Below are 23846 nucleotides of genomic sequence, written 5' to 3'. Positions count from 1 at the left end.
AATACAATTGTGAGTAACATTGACCTCTTTAATAATGTCTTGGATTTTACTTTGAAATCATTGTGATTATTTAAAAATTCAGTACAATAACAATTTATGATAGATGTAAATAAATATTTAATTATTTTCATTTGAATTAAAATGTAATTTTAAATATATCATATTGGCAAGTAATATTAAAAACTATCAGTATATTCTCGCAGAATAACATGATATGAATCAAGGTTCGCATATTGTTCATATATGAGACTGCTCAAACCCACCACTTCCACTGTCCCAATTCGGGCCCATGTAGTATGAAGAAGGGTCTACGACGAGACCAATACCGCGCATGCGTGGCCTTCATCCTCGACTTCTCATGAGGACAGCGCATGCGTTCACCAAGATGGCGGATAGGTTCTTACTCTCCAGTGGGCAAAGCTCTTTCAAAGCTGCGCCATATTAAAAAACTACGAAATATTTTCTCAGTTTCTTAGTCAGTTTAAAAATTATAATTTGCATTGAAAAATTTTCTATCCGTTTTTTTAATTTCATCGAAGTGAGATTAACAAATTGAACGCGTAAATTCGACCGTTTCAGGAAGTGAATTATGGGTAATGGAGAAGACGCGAGTGCCTTTGACGTTTGCGAACCATATTGAAAGGCATTTGGAAAAGTTTTGTTACCAAAGAAAGGTATGCTGATTAACAAAATGAAAAGATATGTTTTTAAAAAGCTTTAACTGAAATGGTTAGCTTTCTAATAACTGATTTATAAATATAAATATTCATTGTCATATGCTATCGTTTCAATAATTTAAATATTGGTCATACAAATGGTATTTCGTTTTTTTTCTTTTTCTTTTTTTTAAAGCTAACTGGAGAAATTAAAATTACACTTGAAAATTTTGACTATTTCATATTATTTCAAATTAAGTTTTATAATTTAAAACTTTAATAATCTAAATGTAAAAAGTACTGCGAGATTTTTAAATGCTTGTGAAGTATATGAAGGTATATAACATATGGGATTTATTAATTGACACGTGTAACAAGTTATACATGGTTAGAACGATTTTTTTAAAAACAAAACTGAATTTTTTTGTGCTATTCATTAAAGTAAACAAATATTTTGAATTTAATATAATTCATAAAAATTAAATATTTTTATAAATAATATATTTACATGTTATATAGTTATAATAGTAGTATATAAAAAGAAATAATTATGAAAGACTACAATTATACAGTCTATTAATTTCTATATTTTGCAATAAAAGTAGTATATCAAGAACATAATTTAGAAAAATTTTTTAGATTATTCAATCATTAACAAAAGTGAAAGTTCGCTGCTATCGGAGAAATATTTTTAAAATGGAGATAACAGATTATACGATAATGAATTATGTTGAAATAGATTTTTTAAATATCATTTGAATATTAAGTTGCTTATTAATAACGTTTACTTCATTATTGATTGTTCTGAAATTTGTTTTAAAATACTTTTAATATTTCATTAATTATTTCGTTACTTTTATTGTCTTTAAACTAATGATAATATCAGTATAATGTTTATCAGTACTAACACGTTTCTTTTATTTTGTAGTATTTTTGTAAATTTAAAAATATTTGGTTTGTAAAAATATTCGTTTACAATTAATTTTTGTAATACAAAATTACAAAAATTGATATGTTTCATATGCAAGCACAAAGGAGAAAGAATGCGGAAGAAATCTATAGATTATATATTTTTTATATATTTAACATTCATGTTTATTGTTTCAATTATTTCTTTACGTATTTTAAATAATTATTTAAAAAATTTAAACGTTCTAATAATCTTATGATAGTAGGTACAAAGGGAAATGTTACGTAGTGTTAACAAATATATGCATGTCCGTGAAATCTTTTATTAAAAGTATATTTATCATTAATAAATCTACTAACAATTATGATTTTTTGGTCATTTATATAATTAGTTATTTTATTTAGTTAATTATGTAGCCAGACAATTAGTAGAGAAATGTAAATAACACCTGGTGTCAATTTCTGTTGCAAGCATTCTTTAAATCAATTTCCTAATCGTATTGCTATCTGCTATAAAACTAAAAGTCTGTCTATTATTAAGTCTAAAATTTTGTCTTGCTGTTCCATACGTTAATATACCGTGTAATTGAAATGAAACTTAGTTTTAATCATTTAATTTTACAGTAATATATAAATATCTAATAATTTATTGGTTACTCTACTTTCCTTTTTTCGAAAGAAAATTTCAAATAAAAGCGCCTACTATATGTTTAGTTTTGAATGAGCATTCTTTTTCAACAAGAAAAATGCAATAAAAAATTGTTCACATTTACATGAATTTTATATGGTAGGCATTCATGGAAAGAGACTTGAACGATGTCATTAATAGGCGATGTCGCGACAGGTTGTGTGTGTGCGCGCTTGCTTGTATACGTGTATATTCTGTGAAACATGCTAAGTTACATGCATTTCGTATTCGATTCATGCACGCCTTACAGCACAGGCATTCGTTCCTTTAAGCAGTGTGGAAAAACCGACACCAGCCGATGCATTCTAAAATTGCTCAAAACTTCTTGCAAATCGACAAGTAACCAACTAGAGATGTTGCGGTTGTACATTTGTTGCACGGGTGGTGAAGTATTCGCTCGCTTGCAAATACAATGCGAATTTATGAATACTTCTACTGAATATATTGGACATATTCTATATCCTGTGCTCTACAAACATAGTGCATGTGCATCGCAAGCATAGTTTTTGCGCCACAAGGAAATATTTAATATCCTTTCGATGAGTCAAATCATGTATAATTGATCTTTGACTGATTAATGATTTTCTCTTATTATGTACGATGTCAACATTGATTATCGCCACGGCGATATTTAAAATAGTGTTTAGAATAAAATGTGAGAAGCTTTAAACCATTTTGAGATTTTTAAATACATCTTCTAAAATTGAACGATAACAAGAAATCTGGTCGCGTTGTTCCTTATCGATTTTGTATATCTTATTGCCTTTTATAATCGATATTGAGAATACAAAAAAAAAAAAAAAAAAAAAAGGAAGCGAAATGAAGAGAAAGTGAAACGGAAAGATAGCTATGATGTCTTATGTGTAATATTGGAACTACTAATTGTAATTTCTTTGCATACTTTTTTCATTATTAATAGATCTTGATAAACTTAACTTGAAATAACTCGGCAAAAGAGGGAGAGAGGAAAAGAGAGAAATATAAGTCAAATGATTTTACTTAATAGTATAAAAGATCTGTTTATACTACTTCGATAAAAATACATATTCAAGTTTCAGATTCTATAGTCATAAGTAGATCTAAATAAATTTCTCCTTGCATTTACTATAAATTTTCGTTTAAATTGAATATTTATTATATTAAGAATGATTTCGTTTTGTATTATTAATATAAGGTAATTAAGGATAATTACCTTAATTGCCTAAATTATATAATTTATTGTTTGCAATTATATCGCGATTCATAACACGATTAAGTTTCAATAATATAAATATGCATAAAATCGATTCTTAAATATATTACGTAAACACATTTGAATACCAGTGACCCACGATCTCGGCCATAAGACCAACTTTCATTTGACTAATATGAATATTCCCTGACTCGATATTCAAATCAATGGAATAGAATGTGAAAGTGCAACGAATGTAATATGACTATAATTTTGCTATGATCAAACATTGCAATATATATAATTTTACGTCTCTTATTAAATTGAAATACTAACGCTATGTTTATTTTTATTTTTTAGAAAAATGTTACCATTTGAAATATTTCTTCAATGTAAGAGCATAGTAAAAATAGTACATGAGTATAATTTTAAAAACTCAAAAAATTAATTCCTTTAATCAGATTGGTATAAAGAGAAAAGAGAAAGAACGATTAAAAAAGAAAGAAATTACACTAGAGACAATAGGATCGATTTAAACAAATATTCCTTACATTAAGGAAAAGGAAAAAGAAAAAGACATTGGAAAGAAATTGTAACATAAACATAATATAGGTTTAAATTCAAAAGAAGAAAAATTCTCATGCATGTTGAAGTAAGACGCCATGGAAAAAGGGTTTCGATTCCGCATAGAATTTCCCTGAAACTTCTGGCTTTCACTTCTCTCCGAAGAATGCGAAGGCTGAGTACCACCAGACCCGTACCAATTGCCCCCTTCACCAGCTGCAATACGCTTAGAAAATTTTTCAGTACCGAGAGCCACTTGTGGGTCGTTTTGTTTTCCCCACTTCCCATCTTTCCAAGAAGGCGTAAGACACGCCTCTTTTGTCACCGGTTGATTGCGATCGCGATGAAAATTCTGTTTCTTCGAATTTTAATCAGTCAGTGTGACTAAAAAAATGAGTCATTTTTTGCAATGTACGAAACTATTTGAGAAAGTTTATATTAGCTCTTTTAATCTTTTGAATCGAGCCTTTTTCATCCGTCGTGAAATTTAATCTTCATTCACTTATAACAAGATTTATAATATTAAACACGTGTGAATTAGCTATAATACAAAACGTAAATTGAGTTTAAACGTATAATATAGCGGAGAATTACAATTTTCATACACGCGAAACTGCTTAATTCGGTGAATGAATGATAAAAAAATAGTGAATTTCATATAATTATATTTTAATTTACCTATGTTTAAAATTATATTTATATTATGTTTGGATACTGAAAGGATGTAAATTAAGTAATGAAAACAATCAACTATTATTGCTTTACTTTTTTGTTATATCTTGGATGAAAGATAGTCGCTTAATCGGTTTTATAAATACAGAATTTCGTTAATGACATTTATTTAAAATGAACTGCGGAATTACGCGGTTAACATGTTCGTTACATTGTGTAGAAATATTGCAGGGTGAAAGTATTGGCTGTTTATGTTTACTCTTAAAACTTAAGCGATTACTCGATAACCTTATGTAATGACGGTAACTTTCAATTCAAAATGACAAATCCGAAGTATAAATCTTCGCAATGATCTCACTGATCATTAATCATATTTACATATTCGATAATTATTCATTAAATTGTTGCTTGAGTTACAAACGAAAACATTCGTTTCTGTTAATTGTATATGAATCAGTTATCAGAGAAAACATGGTAAGAATAATACTAAATTGTAAGAAATGACTTTTTTTGTACAGATCGAGAGAGTCTTTCGGTGAAAAATGGTATCGAGGCGGAAGATTCTATCTCGATCGAGAGACAACCTCGTTGACTCACAATACGAGGATCAAGATGAAGAGGATGTGTGGTACAATCTCGATAAACTGTACAAGGTAAAAATATAACAGTGAAATTTGTGTCAAATATATTCAAAGTAGACTAATAAAAATACGTTTCAAGTATTCTATCATCTGTAAAAATATAAGATGAATTTATTGATTCTATTTAAAAGTTACATCCGCCGGAAAAATTTTTTTCATCTACAATTCCAAATATATAAAATGATAATATTTATTAATTCACTTTGTACAATATCTTGTTGAGGAAAAAAGATAATATAAGAATGATATAATAACAGGTTGATGTTTCATTTTAGGATCATATCCAAGAAGTACTGGACAAATGGAACCAAATCGACGACGAAATTTGGGCCAAGGTAATCGTTTTCGAAAGGAATCGAAGGGTGGCAAAAGCGTATGCCAGAGTACCTGTCCTCACAATCAATGGGTCCAATGATGGATTCGATGGTTTCAGGTAAACGAACATTCATGTTTCTAAATATATACCTTTAAACAAAATATTTTTAATTTTAATGGAAACAAGATAAGACAAACAGACAGTTTTGGGGGAAAAGTCTTTATAGTAAATTTTTCGAAATCGTAAGACGCGAAAGAAATGTATATAAATTTTTTGAATGAAAATAAAAAGGAATTATATAGTTTATGTGTGGAATATGAAATATTTTATATAAAAAATAAATTACATTTTATGTTGGGAAATTGTATTATTATAGGAAATTATATAATTATAGGATAGGATTATGTGGTTTTGAAAATCCTATGAGGGACCCGAAAACAGAAGAGGCGAAGAAACATATAAATCAAGGTGTAAAGATCAAAATGGATGAGCAAGGGAATATATTAATAAAAAGGTTGTGTAAAAATAACGTTTATATAAAGCCAACCAGTCAGGAAGACAACGCAATTGGAGCAGAAATTGCACGGAATTCTCAAGGAGCGTTAGAACACGAGAAACCGGGGAAAGTAAGTATTACCATTTACTTTACTCCAATTCCTCCAACGATCTTTTTTATTTCATTTCACTTGCGTATTGTGTAGTAAATAATGTACACTATAAACAAAATAAATTTCTTTTATTTCATAATAAATTATTGTAAATCAATTATTAGGTGTTTGATATGAATAAATTTCAAACAAATCTTTCTCGAGAAACTCGAAGAGCATATCCAGACAGAAGAAGATTAGAAATGCAATGTTTGAGTGCAATTGTTTTTGTTAAAACTGAACCAGATCTTCTTCAATGTCCCGTTTGGGTCCTTATTGTAAATGTTGTCGGTTTAGACATGTTGAAATCCAAGTTACCACCAGGTGCAGTATTAAAATAATATTACTATTTTATTAATGATAAAATATATTTTAAATTTATTATAAGCGTAAGTACTTTTGTATAAGATATAAATAAATTAGTTTTAGCGTTACAAAGGCCGGTGGATATTAAAAATCGACCTAGGATACCGATTCCCGATGAAGATCCATATAGTATAGCAGGGGTCTCATCCTCAATTGGAGTTTCTGAAGCGTTTCAACAGGATCGAGACTCTCGAGAACAGATTTATGCCCAATCAACAAGTAGCAGACAAAGAAGAGCAGAAAGACCACCGAAATTACCGCCAAGAGAAAATCTTTACGGTCATGACATACCTAAAGTAATTGTACATTTTTTTTATTGAGTTGTTACTCCTTATAGTTATTTGCAAAATAACACTATTATTATTTTGATTGATTTCAGCCTGATTATGATGACATAGAAGATGATTATGCTAGAAAACCTGTTATAACAAATGAAGACAAGAGAAATAGAAACGATGATAAAAAGAAATACGGTAAATGGTTCTTTAACAAATTACTTAGACATTAAAACTACTATTAAGATAGTTTACAGACAAAAATACATATACAGAAGAATTTTTATATGAAAAATTAATCTCATATATTGTATTTTTAACAGATGATCCGTATTATTGTGGATTAAGAGCTCGTGTTCCTAACTTCGTGAAAATGGCAAAAAATAGTAAAGTCTCAACAAGAGGATACACTAGACCCCCTACTCAAGCACCAACATATGCTGCCACAGGATATGCTAGTAGTCAATCTTCTCAGATTTATGGCCATTTACCTGGAAATCGACCACCAATTATGTATCATGCACGAAGTTTCGAAAGCGGACTTGGTATTATAATATATTTCTATAAAAATTTAATCAAAAATATTACTATATTTTAATGTATTTCAACTTAATCTCCCATTGTAGTTAAGTGCATGTATTAGGAAATAAATAAATTTCTTGTTTTATTACAGATTCAGATGGTAGAAATGAGTCACCATATAATCATATATATGGAAGGTTTCCCATACCAACCAGAGGTGTAATTCCCCCTGCACCTAGAGCAATGTATATGGGAGAATGGGATTAAAAATAAAGGAAATTAATAAAAAGGAAGCTAACATATAAATAAGTGAACTTTAAGTTCGAAAAGAAAACAAGACAATATCACCAAATGAGGATATAAGAACATGAAGAAGTATAGCTAGAAAAAACTTATACATAACAAAATATGTGTCCATTAAGAACAGAATAAGATAAAGACTTTATGTAAGAAAGTAATAATTTGGAACGGAAAGAATTAAAATGAGAGTGGAGAAATAATAAAAAAGGAAGATCTAATCTTCTGTTTGTACCTATAAACTGTATATTGTTAATGTACTACTTGAAATACTCAAATTTTTATTGCAATAAAATTGTAGAACAATGTAAATTTTTATTTATAATCCTTTGAAGAAGTATAAAGTTTCCTAATTAAAAGTAGTAAAAAATATTTTAGTATAAAAAGAGAATATACAGATATACAAAATCTATACAAAATTTGCATAAAATGCAGTACAATTTGTGAAATATGACAGAAGTTATACATACTTACGCGGCTGATCAGCTACCAATTGTTCGTTATACCGCTTTAACAATGGTTGGTTACTGATTGTCGCGTTGGGATGAAAATAAAAAAATTGTTCATACTATAAAACAATTAAAATATTCAATTTTTGTTCTTTTTTTTTATCGAAGACTATACCAAAAAATTGGTTTTATCAGTTAATTCAATTTCTTTTTATTATTATTACGTATAAAACTCCATTTTATTTGTTTCATAACCCATTCATTATACCGTTAACTTTTTCTGCAGGAATTTTTGATTTTAATAAATTTATTGTATGTTCAATAACAACCTTTTCGTTTGTTTTCAAAATTTTTATAATCTCATCTGTGGAAGAAATCTTTGATACTTCAATCCAATATCCTTCGAGATACTTTACTAATTCTCCCATAGTTTCTTCAGAATCCTCTTCTTCTTCTTTTATTACTAGAAATAATCATGTAATTATAAATACTTCTATCAAAAATAAACTAGCTTGTATATAAAATAATATAATTCACCTGTATTAATGCTGACTATAATTTTTAAAATTGTTGCATCTATATCAAGGGTAGAATCTGCTCTCAAAAATCCTTTCCATCGAAAATCGAGAATCATTTCTGCACATCGATGAACGCAAGAAGCTTTAGTTTCATCTAAAGGGTAAAGATTCCACGGATCGATAAAACTTGTTAAAATTCTTCGTAAGATCTCTACTGTTCTGATTAAATTATCTCCTTGTAAAATTTCTTGATGAATTTGATGTCCTTTTTGAAGATTGGAAAATAACTCTAACCAATCTTCAAGATATTTCAAAGTTGAAGTTGAATAAGGAGCTTCATCTTGAGGAAAGACTTCTTCAAAAGATTCTAACATTCCTGCATATTTTAATTTCCATATTTGTAAACGATAATGATTTATAATAAATTTTCTACTTCATAGAGACAAAATTAGTAATTTTTTATGAAAATATATACAAATTTTTTACCTGGTAGAAAACTAGAAGATTCAAATAATTCATCTAATAATGTTTTTCCAGATGAAAGATCGATTTCTGCCGAAGAACGCAAAAAACTTGTCGTTGTGATCAAAAGTTCCTCTGTAACAATTTATTTTAGTCAACAATAAATAGAAAAAATTTTACGTATTCTTTCTTTTGTTATTATTACAGTTACAAAAGGCTCGAAATAATTAACGAATAAAAATATTCATTATAATGCTTACCATTTGTAGAACTTTTTAAAATGAAAGGAACTACCTCTCTTAAAAAAGTTGAATTTCTTAAATTAACTCTCCACTTTGATTCTGGATTGATTTGAATATTCCAAAGTGCAGAACGTAAAAGTCGTAGTATTTGCACCAATGTAGCAGAATCCTCAGAAGAAAGTAGTCGAAGAATAGTTTCAAGAAGTTCTTCCTTTTCTCCCAATAAATCAAGCACTGATGGTTCACAAGTCATATTCCCAATTATTCCCAAAATTATTTCCTATAAATTGTATAGAAATATTATAGATAATAAATAAACATGTATGACTAAATAAGACATAATAATGAAAATTTAATTTGAGAAATCAGATTAAGAGAGATTAAACTTAATAAAAATATTTGAATTTTGTATAGTTCAAAATAGTGGGAATTCTTTACTTAATAAAATATCTTGAAACCTTAACATTATATAAAATCTTTAAAATATAAACTTATGTAGTATTTAATTACCAAATAGATTTATGGTATATGAATTTAGATATATTATAAAAATGTATAACTAATACATCATTTCAATTTTGGTTTGATTGCAAAATCATTAAGAGATATAAAGGATCCAATATATAGAAGGAGTTTGTGGAATTTAGAAATTAAGGGCTGTAAGTTCTTATAGTCTAGAAATCATGGAACTCAAGAAATATTTTCTGAAGTTTTTATTGAATAAATAAAATACAGATCCAAAGGATAAAATAATCTTGAAACAAATCGTACCGTAAATCTTGGTTCTTCAGAGGAATTCAAAGCAAACTCTGCAATTTTAATAAAGTCATTGTCCATTAGGAAGTGGACAATGTCTTTCTCTGTACTCATATCCCATAATGTACATAAGTCGTTTTCCACTTTTTCATTCCAGCCATCTTCAGAAACCTTAGAATATTTAATTTATTTATATTAATTTGTATTATAATTGAATTGCTTTACAAAGTATAAATTACATAGATTAAACAACAAGAATATATATAATTGTTATGAAATTATTGGACTATTATTTTGAGAAACTATCAGTTTAGCAATAATATATTGATTATAAACAGTTTATAACTGTCATAGTTATTATTTATAAATGATATATACTACAATATAATTACTGAGATAAACTTTAAAATATGTACCTATGCATATTTATTTATATTCATTTTATGCAATAAAATTTTGTAAATTTCAACATACATTTAAATAATATTTTACCAAAACAAGCAACATTGAATTCTAATAAAAAGAATCAGAAATTAAAACACTAATGTTTACCTTTGATATTGAAAGTAAAATATTAATTATCCATTTGCTACTATAGAGAGTATCACCTACAGTGTCTCCCTTTAACTTTTCGATTTCACCTTCTTCAATTTCTTGAGGTTCTAGAACAATGTTTGATTCCACTTTGTCATTTTCAGGTTCTTGAACTTCGCTCATTCTTTCTACTCACGATATCACTGTTCTTTTTACCGTTATTTTAACAAATTATTACTAATTCTTGAAACTGTTATTTTAAGTGAATACTAACTCAGGTAAAAATGTACTTAAAGAGATAATTTATCACAAGTTATTCACAAATCTTTTATTTGAACTTAGCACAGCTGATTGGTATAAACGGAGATAACTTAACCTCTTACGACTCTTGTTACTTTAAGTACATTGCTTTTTATCTTATAATTTCCAATATATTTAATTGAATGTTAGTAAAATTTGTCTGTTCAATATTTTTATAGTAGTTCATATTATGTATTGTAAATTTTAAACTGTAAGTTCAAAATTCTATCGATAATTCAAGATCGAGTTCGATATCTATCAATGAATGGAAGCAAGATTGAAAACATTAAGAAAAGCAACTACATAAATTATACTTTATTTTATTTGATAGCAATATGAATTGATGCGTATTTTTTTATTGAAAATTATAGAAAATATAAACAAAAATTTATAAAAATATATAAATAAATGTAATAAAGGTTTTTAAATTTATTTTATTATAAATTAGAGCACATTTATCTATGTTATTTATTCTCTATAGAAAGTAAATTAAGGTGTTTAAAATTTTGGTATAACATTCTTGTTCTTTAAATTTTTAATTTTAAGTTACAAACAAATTATTTATATGATTATAATACTAAAATGAAGAAGTAATATAAATAACATATATGTATATATATTTCAATTCCTTTTATTAATCTATTTTTTTATTTCTTCGCGTATCAACATAGCTAGTGTTGAAAGTGCCTGAAAATGAAAAAAACTTTAATAAAATTTACAAATAGAGATGGTAAAATATTTAACAGATAAAGATTTTATAGGAATCACTGTAATAAGGTAAATAATCGCATACTGAAGTTCGAAATAAAATTATTAATCAGTAGGTGAAGCAAATAAAGTATAACTAAAAAAACCTAGAACCTTATCGATTTCTTCTGGTGACGCGTAACTATAGCAGAGTCTTATATGCTGTTCAGCCTTCAAGCGATCGTAATTAAATGCATGACCGGAAAGGACAAAAATTCGCTGGGAGATACACTTTTTTTGTACCAATTCCATTACGTCCTTCATGTTATTTACCTTTATCCAAATGAACATTCCACCTTTGGGAACATTCCATTCTACCAAACCTATACAATTATAGTTTTTTACAAACAAAAAATAATGTAACTAAGAAAAATTTCGATTCTCATGGAAAAGTATTTTTAAACATTTTCAGTAGAGGATACCTGTAAGATGTTCTTCAATTAAGGACAACATAATGTCTCGTCTCTGATGATAAAATTTTTTAATATCGTCGAAATGTTGCTGTAATCTCGGCAACTCCCATGTAGTCAATAATTTGAATATTAACATCTGAAACACAATAATTATCGACGAATAACAAATCGTAACGTACTCATTTATAAAAATTATCTCGATCTCTTTATACATTTTATAAATCGATGTAAAATTGTTAAATTACTTGGGATAATGAAGAAGGATGAATATTTGTTGTTTCCATATGTATAGTTAATTTTTTAATAAATTCTTTGTGCGCAGTAACGATACCTAACCGAAGACCAGAGCTAATAATTTTGCTGAAAGAATCCAAACGTATCACACGTCCATTTGTATCCAATTCGAGGAATGTAGTAGGGTTTTCATCGACAAAATGAACAAAACGATATGGATCATCTTCGAGAATTATGAAGTTGTACATTTCAGCTAACTCATAAATTTCCTTTCTACGAATATTTGTTAAAACTGTCCCCGTTGGATTGGCTCCGGTTGGATTTACATACAGAATCTATGTAAAAGAATATTTTTATATTGCGATAACAAAATAATAATTATGGAATGAATAGAAAGAGTTAAAAATCAAATTTTATAATGTTTTTCACAACTCACTTTTGGTATTGGTTTACCTGCACGTTGTCTTATTTCACATACTTTTACTATATTTCCTGGAATTATACCATCCTCGTCTTGTTTAATTTCGATGAATTCTGGCATCTGTGGTGCAAGCTGAAAAAGAAATAATGTTAAATAATATTTAATTAAATCGAATAACAACGAATAAAATTTTTCAGGAATTATTAAAGCAACTAGAATGCAATTTAATAAAGAAATTAACATTATTGAAAAAAATAAAGAAGATAAATAGACGATGAAAATTTACCGCATTTAGAATTCCATCGTAAGTAGGAACTTGAACCATTACAGGATCACCAATTTCTAGAATCATTTCGAAAACTTTATTACATCCGTCCATCGATCCAGATGTAAAAAGTATGTCCCAATCATTATATTTTGGCTTATGCCAATATTCTTGAAATTCTCGCACTTTTTTTAATAGTGGTAATTGTCTTAAATCGTAATAATAAGCATACAAATGATTACAGAAGAAATGCACGATAATATAAATATTTTATTATATAATTATGTTATATTATTATATTTTATTATATTATTATATAAATGTTATATAAAAATAAAAATTATATATAGCAAAATGTGGAATTTAAAAATTCATTTCTATTTGTGCAAAATCCAAAATACTATAGTAAAGTATTATTCTGTTTTTCATTTCAAAAATTACCCTTGAGAAGGTCCATATTGCAGGGACCAAGTCAGGTCATTTCCAGTTAATTTTACATTGATTCCGCTTGTGTACATTACGGAGATTTCTTCGAAGGGAAACATCTTTGCATTTGGCATTCCATTAGCCAGGTTTATTCCATTTTCACATTCCATAAATTTTTTCGCTTTATTAAATAAAAAATTGTTATTAGATTTAAACTACGAATACTTAAAAATTTAGCAATAAATGTGACGTTATGAATTTTTTAATAATCAGTACAAAATAGTAAAATATCACATATTACAGATAATGACATAACGTTGCAATTTCAGTTACAATGAAAACAACACTATTATAATAATAAGCTATTAAAAAGTAAGTACTTTTCTTACCCCATTCACGGAGAATACTTGGTTTTCGTCTGTTCGTGATTTTTGTTAAAAATCTTGTGAAATCCATGGTTGATCAATTTTTCCACAACAATCTCTGGGTTAATTATTAATATTCTCTTTTAATCTAAATTCTATCAAGTTCTCTTAAACGATAATCAACTTAATTTTTTCAAATGATAAATTCTTAAATCGAAGCAACCTGTAATCTTTATTAGCTAACCGATAAATTGGTGATTACCAAATTTTTTAATTTACATTATGGTAGTGTATAATTGAAATTCCAAAACATCAATTTCAAGTGAGTGTCTTGAAAGTTATTAGAAGACTGATTTTGCGTAACTACGATTTAAACAAAAATCACTTGTGTTATCAATACCGCGGGTTATCACTTTGCACTGATAACAGGCACATCTTATAATTTTGGACATTGCAAAAAGATTTAATCGATTGACTTCTGGATGAAGTAAAAAACAGCTATAGGAAAAAAAGTCTAAAAACGTAAAATTTCTTTTCTTCCCTTTTTCAAAGATATAAATGGCGTTGTTACCTTTATATATAAATAGAAAAAAGAAATGAAGATAGAAAAATTGTTAAATAAAAAAATCGTGGAAAATATTACTGCAACAATTTATGTTCAACATGTACATTTTATTTTGTATCTGAAAAAATAGAGACACGGCAAAGAAAATGAGTACTTTACTATTCATTCATTGCAAAAAGGTTGTCAAGTAAGGATTGGAAAGATTATTGTTATAAACAGCGTAAGTCAAGTACACTCCCATTGTAAAATATTCCTTGTAAGTTTGTAAGGATACAGATGTAGAAAGGATTACTTTCATTATTATCGTGATTCGCTCGTATTTCAATAACCATGCTCAACAATTGAAATATTCAACAAAGAATATTTATGTGGAATAAAATTCGTCTGTGAATTGCTTGGTTTTTGATATAACTAAACGATTCTCACATTTTGTTACAATTTTTCTTCTTCTTCTTCCACTACTTCATCGATTGGCGAGTAGGGAAGAAAATTTATAAAAAGAAATAAATTCGATGAAATGTCTTAGTTAATATTAATTTAAACATAACAGATATTTCAATACATTAATATCTTTGGTGGAAGCTGTCCAATCATACGTATACGGGAAAGAACAATCTTTTTAAAAGGAAGGTTCGATGAAAGAAAATGATAGTAGGAAATGGTGAAAGTTTTATTGTTCCGTATATCAGGAAAGATTATTCTCTTTAAAATATTACGAAAGGATAATAGTTTTCTTTTTCGCAATCATGATCGTTATTATAATCATAATCAACTTTTTTCTTTTTCTCTTGCATTATTATTTCCGTCTATACTTGTTATCGTTCGCATCTTTCCTTCCCTCATTTTCTTCTCTAATTTACAGATTTTTCTATTGCTCTTTATTTCTTATTTATTTTTTCTTCACGTAATCATTAAACGCTATTGTTATAATTGTTTTCTGCTTCTTTGCTAGACGTCAATTCGTTTTTTCTTTTTTGTTGCCTTAAATAATTTCCTTCCCATGTTATAATTACGCTGACAAAAATAATCACAATTATGATTATGATTGTCATCACTATGTCTATTTGTTGAACTAAATTGTTAATTATGTTTTGATTCATTTTACGCGATGGTACTATCTAAATGATAATGGAAGAAGATCCAGCGGAAAGGCACCAACAAAAGTTTCGCGTTGTAACGTAATTATTAAACGTGTGTTATCGGGTTCATCTTTATATTGCCCCTCTTATCATACAGATTCAAGAATAGAATTTATTTGAAAATAAGCGAATAAAAACAGCATTTACCGATAATACGAAATAAATCGTCCATAAATTACACAATATAAAACGACAAATTGACGATTGAAGGGATCAATCAATAAACAAGCATGAAATGCTATTAATAGATGATAATTTGACACAATGAAATCAAATAGCTTAACGGAATGAAGATAGCGTAATAGTTTCCAATTAAAAAGAGGAAGTATAAAATATTTGTATTATAAATCAAAACAGTAGAGATTATAAACGCGTCCCGAATAATGGAAAAATTTACAATATTATTAATATTTGGCTTTGTTTCTTTTCTTCTAGTTTTCTATACACGAGTACGCACATTCATATACATTCTCACGCGCATATATGCACAAGCCACACATACGTACACGAAGGAATTCTGCTTCTGGATTGGCAGTCATCAAAGCGTCATTAATTAATCAATTAAGCAAGCATAAAGAAAAAAAAAAAAGATTTTAAATGAAGGAAAATTGGAAAAAAGATTTGAGAAGGATTAGCACTTTTGATTTTAATTGAAGTGGAAGGAGTTAAAATGTTATTTGGCGGCACGATCTTTCATTTCTTATCAAGAAAGTAATTTATATTAACTTGCAACGTAAATTAATTTAAACCAAATAATCTTTTTCTTCGTAACAATTTTATTTCCATATAACGTGAAACCATAATTTAAATGTGATCATTCGTGACTTAAAAAAAATATTTCTTTAATTTCGAAAATAATAAATTGATAATTTACACAACTTCTAGTTTATTTCCCCCTCTAGTTTCCGTCCTGATTAATCTAGCTTTTATCTTTAGTTGCGCGTATTAAACGCACATACATAGATAAACATTAAAAAACAAAATAAAAAATTATCAACGAGAAGTCGAAGTACTTTTCATAATGCTCTTTTTTTTTATACGCACAACTAGATCAACTTCTTTTTAAAAGTTTTGATTTTTTCTCTAACGCAATACAAACATGATGCGTTTTCTTCGCTTTCCTTTTTTTTTTTTTTTTTTTTGAATACGAAAAAAAAACGAATTCGAGTTTTTTTCTTTGTTTTCTTTTTTATGTTTTTTTATATACAATATATATCTATAGTACGCTACCATTTTCTTCTTTTTACAACAGTTCGTTTAACGATTAATTAGTCTGTTAGTATTTGCTTCTTTTTCTTCCTCTTGTACCTTAAACTTTATTATATAAATTTCCTGCTTTTCTATTCCATTTTTCGTTTACCTTCGTTTCTCATTTTCGCCTTTTTACCCATAAAAGTTTGATGTTTCTTTAGTTTTGCCTTAAGCAAAAATTGGAATTTTTCCGCATTCCTTTCCGGCTACTTATCTGTTTCATTGAAGTTTTGATATTTATACTTTTTCTATTATTTTCTACACCTAATTACATTTTCTTATACTTTGTCTGCCTTCTTCTTTTTCTTCCTCTTTTTTTTTTCTTCTAATGTTTACAATTCATTCTTCACATGAAGTCCGTTACTTCCTAAGTCCAAAATTTTCTATTTCTTCCAAACATCAAAACTTTACCTATTCTACACATTCGCATTTCGCTTAGATGTTTCCTTCTGTTTAAGTACTTTGTCCAATAATTCAATTTCTTCCTTTTCCGCTGAGTGACTTCCCTAATTCCAGTCACTTCTCTTCTTTCTCTCCCTATCCTATTCTTCTGCAAGTTCTTTTGTTCTAGTGATTCTATCATGACTTCCAACTCTAACGTTCTCATATCCAATTTCTTACTCCATCGAAAGTTGTGATTATTCTTCGTTTCCACCATCCTTCATTTCCCATGAAAAGGATACCTTTGTGCGATTACTGGTCATTTTAAAACGTTCTGGCAAGTTTTTGAAGAACTAAAAGAGTGTTTCTTGTGACCAGACCGGTGGACTTGATGGTAATGGCGCCGGTGGTGGTCTATGCCTGAGCTCGATGGCTGGTGAACACGGTGGAGAACCGAGGCTACTCTGGCTGCTGGTGCTCGTAGAGACTGCCTGAGACCTACCAATACATTTATAGCCACTTCCAAAATTATTCTCAGTATATAATAATTTTCAAAGAAATTATAAGTCAAGAGCGATTTATGACAAGATAATTTATTAAGTAAGAGTAAAGATTGTTCAATTTAAAAATAATAATATAAAAAATATTTTGCTAGGCGTACCTGGAAGTTTCAACAGCTGCACTAATACTATGACAAGCTTGACAAGGTTTGCCTCCAGGCCGCCGTCTAGGGACACACCCAGCACAACCATCCCATTTCTCGACCGTTTTCTTCTTTTTCGAGGGTACCCGAAGAAACCGACGACAGCTCGGCCCAGGTGCTTCGGAGTCAGTCGAGAACCCGGACACCTCATCTTCCGTGTCGAGACACTCTTCTTGCTCGTCGTTTCTCAGGAAGACCGAGTCGGAACCAAGCGACCTTGAATAATTGCAACTATAAATGCACATATAGAGAAAATCAACATGGGGTTAAGTCCAATTGAAGTTATCAGTGGAAAAAAACAACATACTTTCACAATAGTCATAATTTATTCACAAACGTATATACATTGCTAACCTTGAGTCTGGTTCCGGAGGATCAACACTACCCATAGAAGCCAATGGAGCTCTTTTACCGCTAGTTCCTGTGATTATCACTTCGTTTGCGTAGAGTCCTGCTTCGCTTGTGCATGGAGAAAGCTCTGGGGTTGGTTGGATTACCTACAAACGAGTGTTATTTATTTACAAAAATTTTAACAGAGACTCGAATCTTTCATCTTCTTTAAACACCGGTGTGAAGTTACGTTAGTACCTGTGTGTCTATCATCTCAAATTGCAAATAGCAATTAACAAATGATCATGAGCGAAGAAGGTAATTTTGAAAAATCACCTGAATATCGATGGGATAATAAAGATCCCAGGGTTCATCGTGGGCAGCGTATTTCGTCGAAAACGTAGGATGAAGCGGCAAACATGGTACCGGCATCGCAGACCCTCTCCTTTCAAGATAACTACTCCCAGTGCTGCTACACGTCACCGAACTGTATCTTCTTTGTTCTTCAGGAGGTGCCAAATTCGGCTGCTTTGTTGGTGGCGTTAATAGAGCCTCGTAACCACCCCCAATCGACGCGAAACGCGGGCCGATTTTTGGCAAATGAGACTGGGTTACCTTTAATCAGAATATATCATTTTTATATTACCATTATCCTTTTTTTTAGAAAACTCTATCGTTCTGGCAATAAAAAGAATTTATTTTAAACTACAATTTTGGTCATCCCTTTCCTTTCTAAGGTTATAATATTGTTTGAAAAAGTTAAAAATTAAACTATACGATATTCAAAGACCTAAGATTATTCAAAATTTCTTTCTTTCAGATTAAGAAACCGATCATACGCATATATTTGTCTCCCAGTTAATTTGGGTAATCGGCGTTCTATTGCACCAATAAGAGCTTACGATTGCAGGCATCGATGAAAGTAGGTAATATAAAATTAGAAAAATGAATTCTACTTTAATACAATCAATTGAATAGACTGACCTCGACACAAAGAGATCTTCTAGGACCCCGATCTGGCCTAGGTGGTAATCTGGCGATGGCTTCGAGGGCGGCTGCGAGGGCTCTTTCCTCGGCTTCTGCTTCAGCTACCGCTGCGGCTGCAGCTGCGGTCAGTCTTGGATCCTCCAACTGCTTGCTCGATTTGCACCTATCCCACATATCCTCTTTTTACCCTTTTCCTTTTATTTATACCATTTATAACTTCATAAAAATAACTTGTCTTAGGTATTCGAGAATATGATCTACCTCGAAGCAGAAATCACAATTAATTCACAGACGTAAATTAATAAATTAACCGTTAAAAATACGTTGCTTTCGATAGAAATTGGAATAAGCAGTTTTGTAAACTTCGAAAACAAAATTCATCGGCACTGACGTTTTCGAAAGTCGGGGTAAACATATTCTTCTACTAATATTGCGAAATATTTTTTAGACTTGAACGCCAATTAATCTTCGTAAATGTTTTCCAATCGTAGAACAAATTTCATTAAAATACGGGTAATGGTAATTTTTGAAAATTTACGAAACATTTAAACGCTGAATCTCGAACAACTCGTCCAAAATTTAGACTCTAAAATTAGGTTGCCGTACACAATAAAAAACAAAAAAAAAAAGAGGAAAAGCGAGGAAAGCGCGAAGAAAGAACTTGCCTGCTTTTATAAACAAGCAGAAGGATCATAAGACCGAAAAAACCACCGAGAGTCGCTGCGATTCTGACCCCGGTCATAACATCGTAAGTTTTGTAAAATTCAATTTTGAGTTGCTCCCGCTCGCTGAGGGTCGACGTCGCTTCCGGCAGGAACGTCGTCGAGTCCATCCTCCTCGTCGTTACGTTGCTTACGTTTACGTTGCTGCCTACGACACTCCCCATATCTGCACAAACCACCAAATTTCTTTTTATCCTCTATCCTTATTATACATCCCCATTAACTCTTTGCACTATAACGACGAATCCAATTTATTAGGAACTCTTCATTTATTTTTCTCCTTTTGCATTTTTTCGTAAATGCATTAACCCCTTTCACTGTAATATGAGAAACTGTGCATTTTTAAATTATTTAATTTTAATCAGACACCATATATCTTTTTTATTTGCAATAAAATTATAAAAACTTTTAGAATTTATATGAATTTTTCGCATGTTAAAGTATGGTAAATATAAGTTTAATGTAACGTGAATGTAATTCATCTTTATAGGGTTTAGCATGGAAAACTCATGACGTGTTAGACTCGTTATTGTAGTATAAGGAGTTAATGACCAAGTTATGACCTGAAACAAGCGCGTGGTCCATTACGTATATATATTTATTTACATATATGCATTTAATTACATTTAAGGATATAATTAAGCAACGACGTATTTGTTTTAAGAATTTCCTTCAGTAGCAATATTACAGATAATTGTAGTTACCTGTCAACACATATATACGTTCAAATGAAAAATAATTTTTCCGACAATTATGTCTGCCATTTGTTATCAAAACGCAAGAAACTAAAATGCATTTTGTCATGATGTCGGATTCGTAGGAGGGAGGAAAAAAGTACCGCAAAGCTTTGACACACTTCTCTGCGTATGAAAGGTTATGTGAACATGGTCGTATGAAATGTATGGACATGCTCACTTGCAAATAAATCGTGGTAGAAAGGGTGAATTGACTGTAAGTTTCAGAATACGCTTTGTTGGAAGCTGTTATATTCTTGTGAAACATCAAATTGTATGTTCCTGTTGTTTCGAACAAAAGTGACATCATTCCTCAATATTTTTAGAAATATCTGTATATATGATTGAATCGAGTTTGATGCGTCTACTAGAAAAGCTACAAATTCTATAGAAAGTCGTACAGTGCGCCATACTCTGCCAGAGTTTAAATTCGTAATGCGAACGCGCGACCAACTTCGATTATCGATCGATGTTTCAAAGAGCTAACAACCGGTAGTTCTGTGTATCTGTCAAGAATCAGAAATACGTGTTAAATCTCCATTACTGACAAATGAAACATCGCGAATATTCGTAAAGATACGAGTCAAAAGTTCTTTGTAAGAGTAACGAGAAAAGTTAGATAACGATCTATCCTCGAAGGAAATTTGCCTTAAAAATCGTTATACGCTAATTAGTCGAATAACTCGTTACACTTCACGAATGAAATTTTATTTTCGATATAAAAGCAAATTTTTCACCATGACCAGATAGGAACAGTCGATGTAATCACAAAGTATTACAGGAAGAAGTGAATCCACGAAATAGGGTTGAATCGTTGACTTGAACGGCATTTAGTATAATAATGGCCTAAAATAAATTTCCATTTTTGTTCTAGGTATCTTATTGCTGAATCGAACTAAAAGTATAGGGAACCACGTGGTACTGGTTCGAAAGAAGACATAGCGTGGCTATCGAATTCCAGTGATAATCAATAGCGCGAAACTTTCAAGGGGTGTCCTATAGAGTGCCACTCAATCGAGAGCTGCTACCTCGAGAATGGAGAACACTTTGAAAACAAAGATAAAGCGAAAATGGCTGGCGAAACAATGGAAAACAAGGAACACGATATTTTTTTAAGAGACTGTAATCCTACCTAAGCTTTCGGTCATGAATTCGTACTAATTACTTTTTAATTGATTTTTTTCTTTTGGTTCTACATGGAATAATGAAAGGAACGTCGTCCAATTGTTGCGATGTTCCCCATTTATTATATCGCTTCTAAATGTAAGAATAAAGTTTCAGGAATGATAAGAGTGTTCTGTTATTGTCATATTCATTGGATTAACCGAAAATGTATTTAAGTCCGATTAGAAAATTTTTGCGACAGAAAAATTTTAAATGTCGTGGTCCAGATGAGCTCAGCCATGCTAGCATTGTACTCATGGCACGAAGGTTCTGGATATTGATTTCAAGCTAGAGAATCGATGGAGCCTGTCTTACGACGTCTCGATAAGACCTGTCACTGATAACGCTTCGCCATTCGGCACAGAAATCTATTCGACGTGCCTTATTTTCCACACGAAACAACGATTTTGGAAACAACTCCCCGGACATAGCCGGCAGAGCACAAAGTGTGCAGCAGCTATATAAACGTGCGAAAACAAAGATGAAACATCTGGTAAAGATTAATCCAAAAATAACTCGATAACGTAGAAACATTCAAGAGCAATTTATTATTTATCTCCTATCCTCAACTCAGGATCTTTTAATTATTCTTACGATGAATGAAATTTTAACTTTTAAAAATTTTCACTTTGGATGAATATTGATATATATTTAATAAATAATCAGAAGATTTGGTATGTTACATAACATTGTATACGTATCTGCAAAAAAAAAAGAAAACAAGGAAAAATATAGTAAGATTATTTCTCTTATAAGAAAGAAAAAAGAGATGCCTAATAACACTGTTTAACACGATTTTCTATTTGTAATATCAATTGGGTAATTCTTGTCGAGTATACTTTCTTAAGAACGAATCCATAATTGAAAATGCTTTATCACCCTCTGTTTTCGAAAATTATGAGTGTTTCTAAAAAGGTTTTTCTAAAATTTTTGGCATAAATGTAATATTATGTTAAAAGTAAGAACGTTAGGGAGTTTATTCTTGTCTTAAAAGTTAGGTACAAGTATCCTGAGTTTATCAATGTTCAAAATTATAATTATTTGTGTTTTTGAATAATTATAACTGGTCATCAAAATTAAAAATAAACAGCTTATCTTACTCTTTACGTACTATTCTTGCATTTTTACAAGAAGTCTTTATCTATCATGAATTTGCTACATAGTATTATTTATATTCTGCAGGCTTTCCTGAGGAAGAAACCATCGCACAAAATTGTTAAAACAGTTTTCAATTCGATTAGAGAATGTATTCGTGAGTAACATGTATATGGGGTTTTACTGCCACACAGCCATTGCTTGATTCTCTAGACTCGACAGTGCCGTAGCTACACATATTCTGAGTACTAAATGCGATGCAGCTAACATATGACAATCTACGAGAAAAAATATACAATTCCTTATGACTATATAGATTATATAGATAAATTGTTAAAATTAATAGTTAATATTATTTACGTATAAGTACCGTATGTCCTTTTGTGTTATTGTAAAAATACTAAAGGGTTAAAAAAGATATGTTGTCTAAAATGTGCAGCCAAATTTATACATAGAACAAATCCTATTAATAAACTCAATACACCCCTAATGTAACTCACTGATACGGCCCTAATTCCTTCAATAAGGTAGACAAGGATAAAAGTTCAAACGATCAGCGCCATCTATGATTTTGGACTCGAAGCTCGAGTTCGGTAATAGGAACACAGATAAGCGAGGAAGTCATCGAAAAGCTCGTCACGTGACAGACGAGGATAGAGAGCAGTTAGAAAAGGATAGAAGGGCTCCGGTAGTGAAAATTTAACAAATTACTTAATTTCTGTGATTAATTTATGAACTTTTATAATTCTATCGCAAAGGCGTTACCTTAAAGAACTTTCCAATACCGTTTTTGAAAGCAATTTCTTATTAATTAATTAATTACTGGTTATTATTGCGCAGTGTTTGAATTGTTGCCATAGATACTAATAAATACTATTTTTTATGCAATTAATCTGCAAATTACATGAATATATTAGGG

The 23846-nt window shown here is 29.9% G+C and overlaps 4 protein-coding genes across 6 annotated transcripts in view; 1 reads left to right on the top strand and 3 right to left on the bottom strand.

The window, feature by feature from the left end:
- Positions 1-386: 386 nt before the first annotated feature.
- On the top strand, positions 387-7915 carry exp (expansion). Its single transcript, XM_017900139.1, has 9 exons — positions 387-674; positions 5179-5313; positions 5577-5734; positions 6012-6243; positions 6390-6588; positions 6688-6926; positions 7010-7103; positions 7229-7450; positions 7579-7915. The coding sequence occupies exons 2-9, from the start codon at positions 5203-5205 to the stop codon at positions 7692-7694; spliced, it is 1371 nt and encodes a 456-aa protein (XP_017755628.1). The 5' UTR covers positions 387-674; positions 5179-5202; the 3' UTR covers positions 7695-7915.
- Positions 7916-8421: 506 nt separating this feature from the next.
- Positions 8422-10868, bottom strand: LOC108547595 (protein SAAL1). The gene is made up of 6 exons (XM_017900176.1): positions 10704-10868; positions 10167-10322; positions 9414-9675; positions 9178-9288; positions 8711-9067; positions 8422-8636 (listed from the first exon to the last, which is right to left on the bottom strand). The coding sequence occupies exons 1-6, from the start codon at positions 10866-10868 to the stop codon at positions 8422-8424; spliced, it is 1266 nt and encodes a 421-aa protein (XP_017755665.1).
- Positions 10869-11624: 756 nt separating this feature from the next.
- On the bottom strand, positions 11625-14069 carry LOC108547533 (kynurenine/alpha-aminoadipate aminotransferase, mitochondrial). The gene is made up of 8 exons (XM_017900102.1): positions 13881-14069; positions 13507-13672; positions 13087-13273; positions 12816-12932; positions 12391-12714; positions 12155-12281; positions 11847-12055; positions 11625-11672 (listed from the first exon to the last, which is right to left on the bottom strand). The coding sequence occupies exons 1-8, from the start codon at positions 13945-13947 to the stop codon at positions 11625-11627; spliced, it is 1245 nt and encodes a 414-aa protein (XP_017755591.1). The 5' UTR covers positions 13948-14069.
- Positions 14070-16856: 2787 nt separating this feature from the next.
- The window catches only part of LOC108547552 (uncharacterized), a 22175-nt gene continuing 15185 nt past the window's right edge, over positions 16857-23846 (bottom strand). For 2 of the 3 annotated variants that reach the window (XM_017900131.1, XM_017900130.1), the window contains exons 4-9: positions 19878-20100; positions 19210-19375; positions 18562-18840; positions 18250-18392; positions 17854-18126; positions 16857-17690 (exon numbers count right to left, since the gene is read on the bottom strand). In XM_017900131.1, coding sequence (XP_017755620.1) covers positions 17546-17690; positions 17854-18126; positions 18250-18392; positions 18562-18840; positions 19210-19375; positions 19878-20100 — 1229 coding nt within the window. In that variant the 3' untranslated portion in view covers positions 16857-17545. The remainder of the gene's footprint in view (positions 17691-17853; positions 18127-18249; positions 18393-18561; positions 18841-19209; positions 19376-19877; positions 20101-23846) is intronic. The other variant, XM_017900132.1, reaches the window with a different exon arrangement.

The sequence above is a fragment of the Eufriesea mexicana genome, unplaced genomic scaffold, assembly GCF_001483705.2.
Source record: "Eufriesea mexicana isolate 0111107269 unplaced genomic scaffold, ASM148370v2 scaffold1121, whole genome shotgun sequence".
In the NCBI taxonomy this organism is placed as follows: domain Eukaryota; kingdom Metazoa; phylum Arthropoda; class Insecta; order Hymenoptera; family Apidae; genus Eufriesea; species Eufriesea mexicana.
This window is presented reverse-complemented; position numbering and strand designations above follow the sequence as displayed.

What these genes read in the sequence shown, in the direction of transcription:
- exp (XM_017900139.1), top strand. Translation starts at nt 5,203, where the DNA reads ATGGTATCGAGGCGGAAGATTCTATCTCGATCGAGAGACAACCTCGTT. An exon ending in GATGGATTCGATGGTTTCAG is followed by an intron (nt 5,735 to 6,011) that starts GTAAACGAACAT and finishes ATATAATTATAG; the next exon opens with GATAGGATTATGTGGTTTTG. An exon ending in GAAATCCAAGTTACCACCAG is followed by an intron (nt 6,589 to 6,687) that starts GTGCAGTATTAA and finishes TAAATAAATTAG; the next exon opens with TTTTAGCGTTACAAAGGCCG.
- LOC108547595 (XM_017900176.1), bottom strand. Translation starts at nt 10,868, where the DNA reads ATGAGCGAAGTTCAAGAACCTGAAAATGACAAAGTGGAATCAAACATT. An exon ending in CTGAAGAACCAAGATTTACG is followed by an intron (nt 9,676 to 10,166) that starts GTACGATTTGTT and finishes TACAATTTATAG; the next exon opens with GAAATAATTTTGGGAATAAT. An exon ending in TTTAAAAAGTTCTACAAATG is followed by an intron (nt 9,289 to 9,413) that starts GTAAGCATTATA and finishes AAATTGTTACAG; the next exon opens with AGGAACTTTTGATCACAACG.
- LOC108547533 (XM_017900102.1), bottom strand. Translation starts at nt 13,947, where the DNA reads ATGGATTTCACAAGATTTTTAACAAAAATCACGAACAGACGAAAACCA. An exon ending in ATCCTTCTTCATTATCCCAA is followed by an intron (nt 12,282 to 12,390) that starts GTAATTTAACAA and finishes ATTGTGTTTCAG; the next exon opens with ATGTTAATATTCAAATTATT. An exon ending in AATTGAAGAACATCTTACAG is followed by an intron (nt 12,056 to 12,154) that starts GTATCCTCTACT and finishes ATAATTGTATAG; the next exon opens with GTTTGGTAGAATGGAATGTT.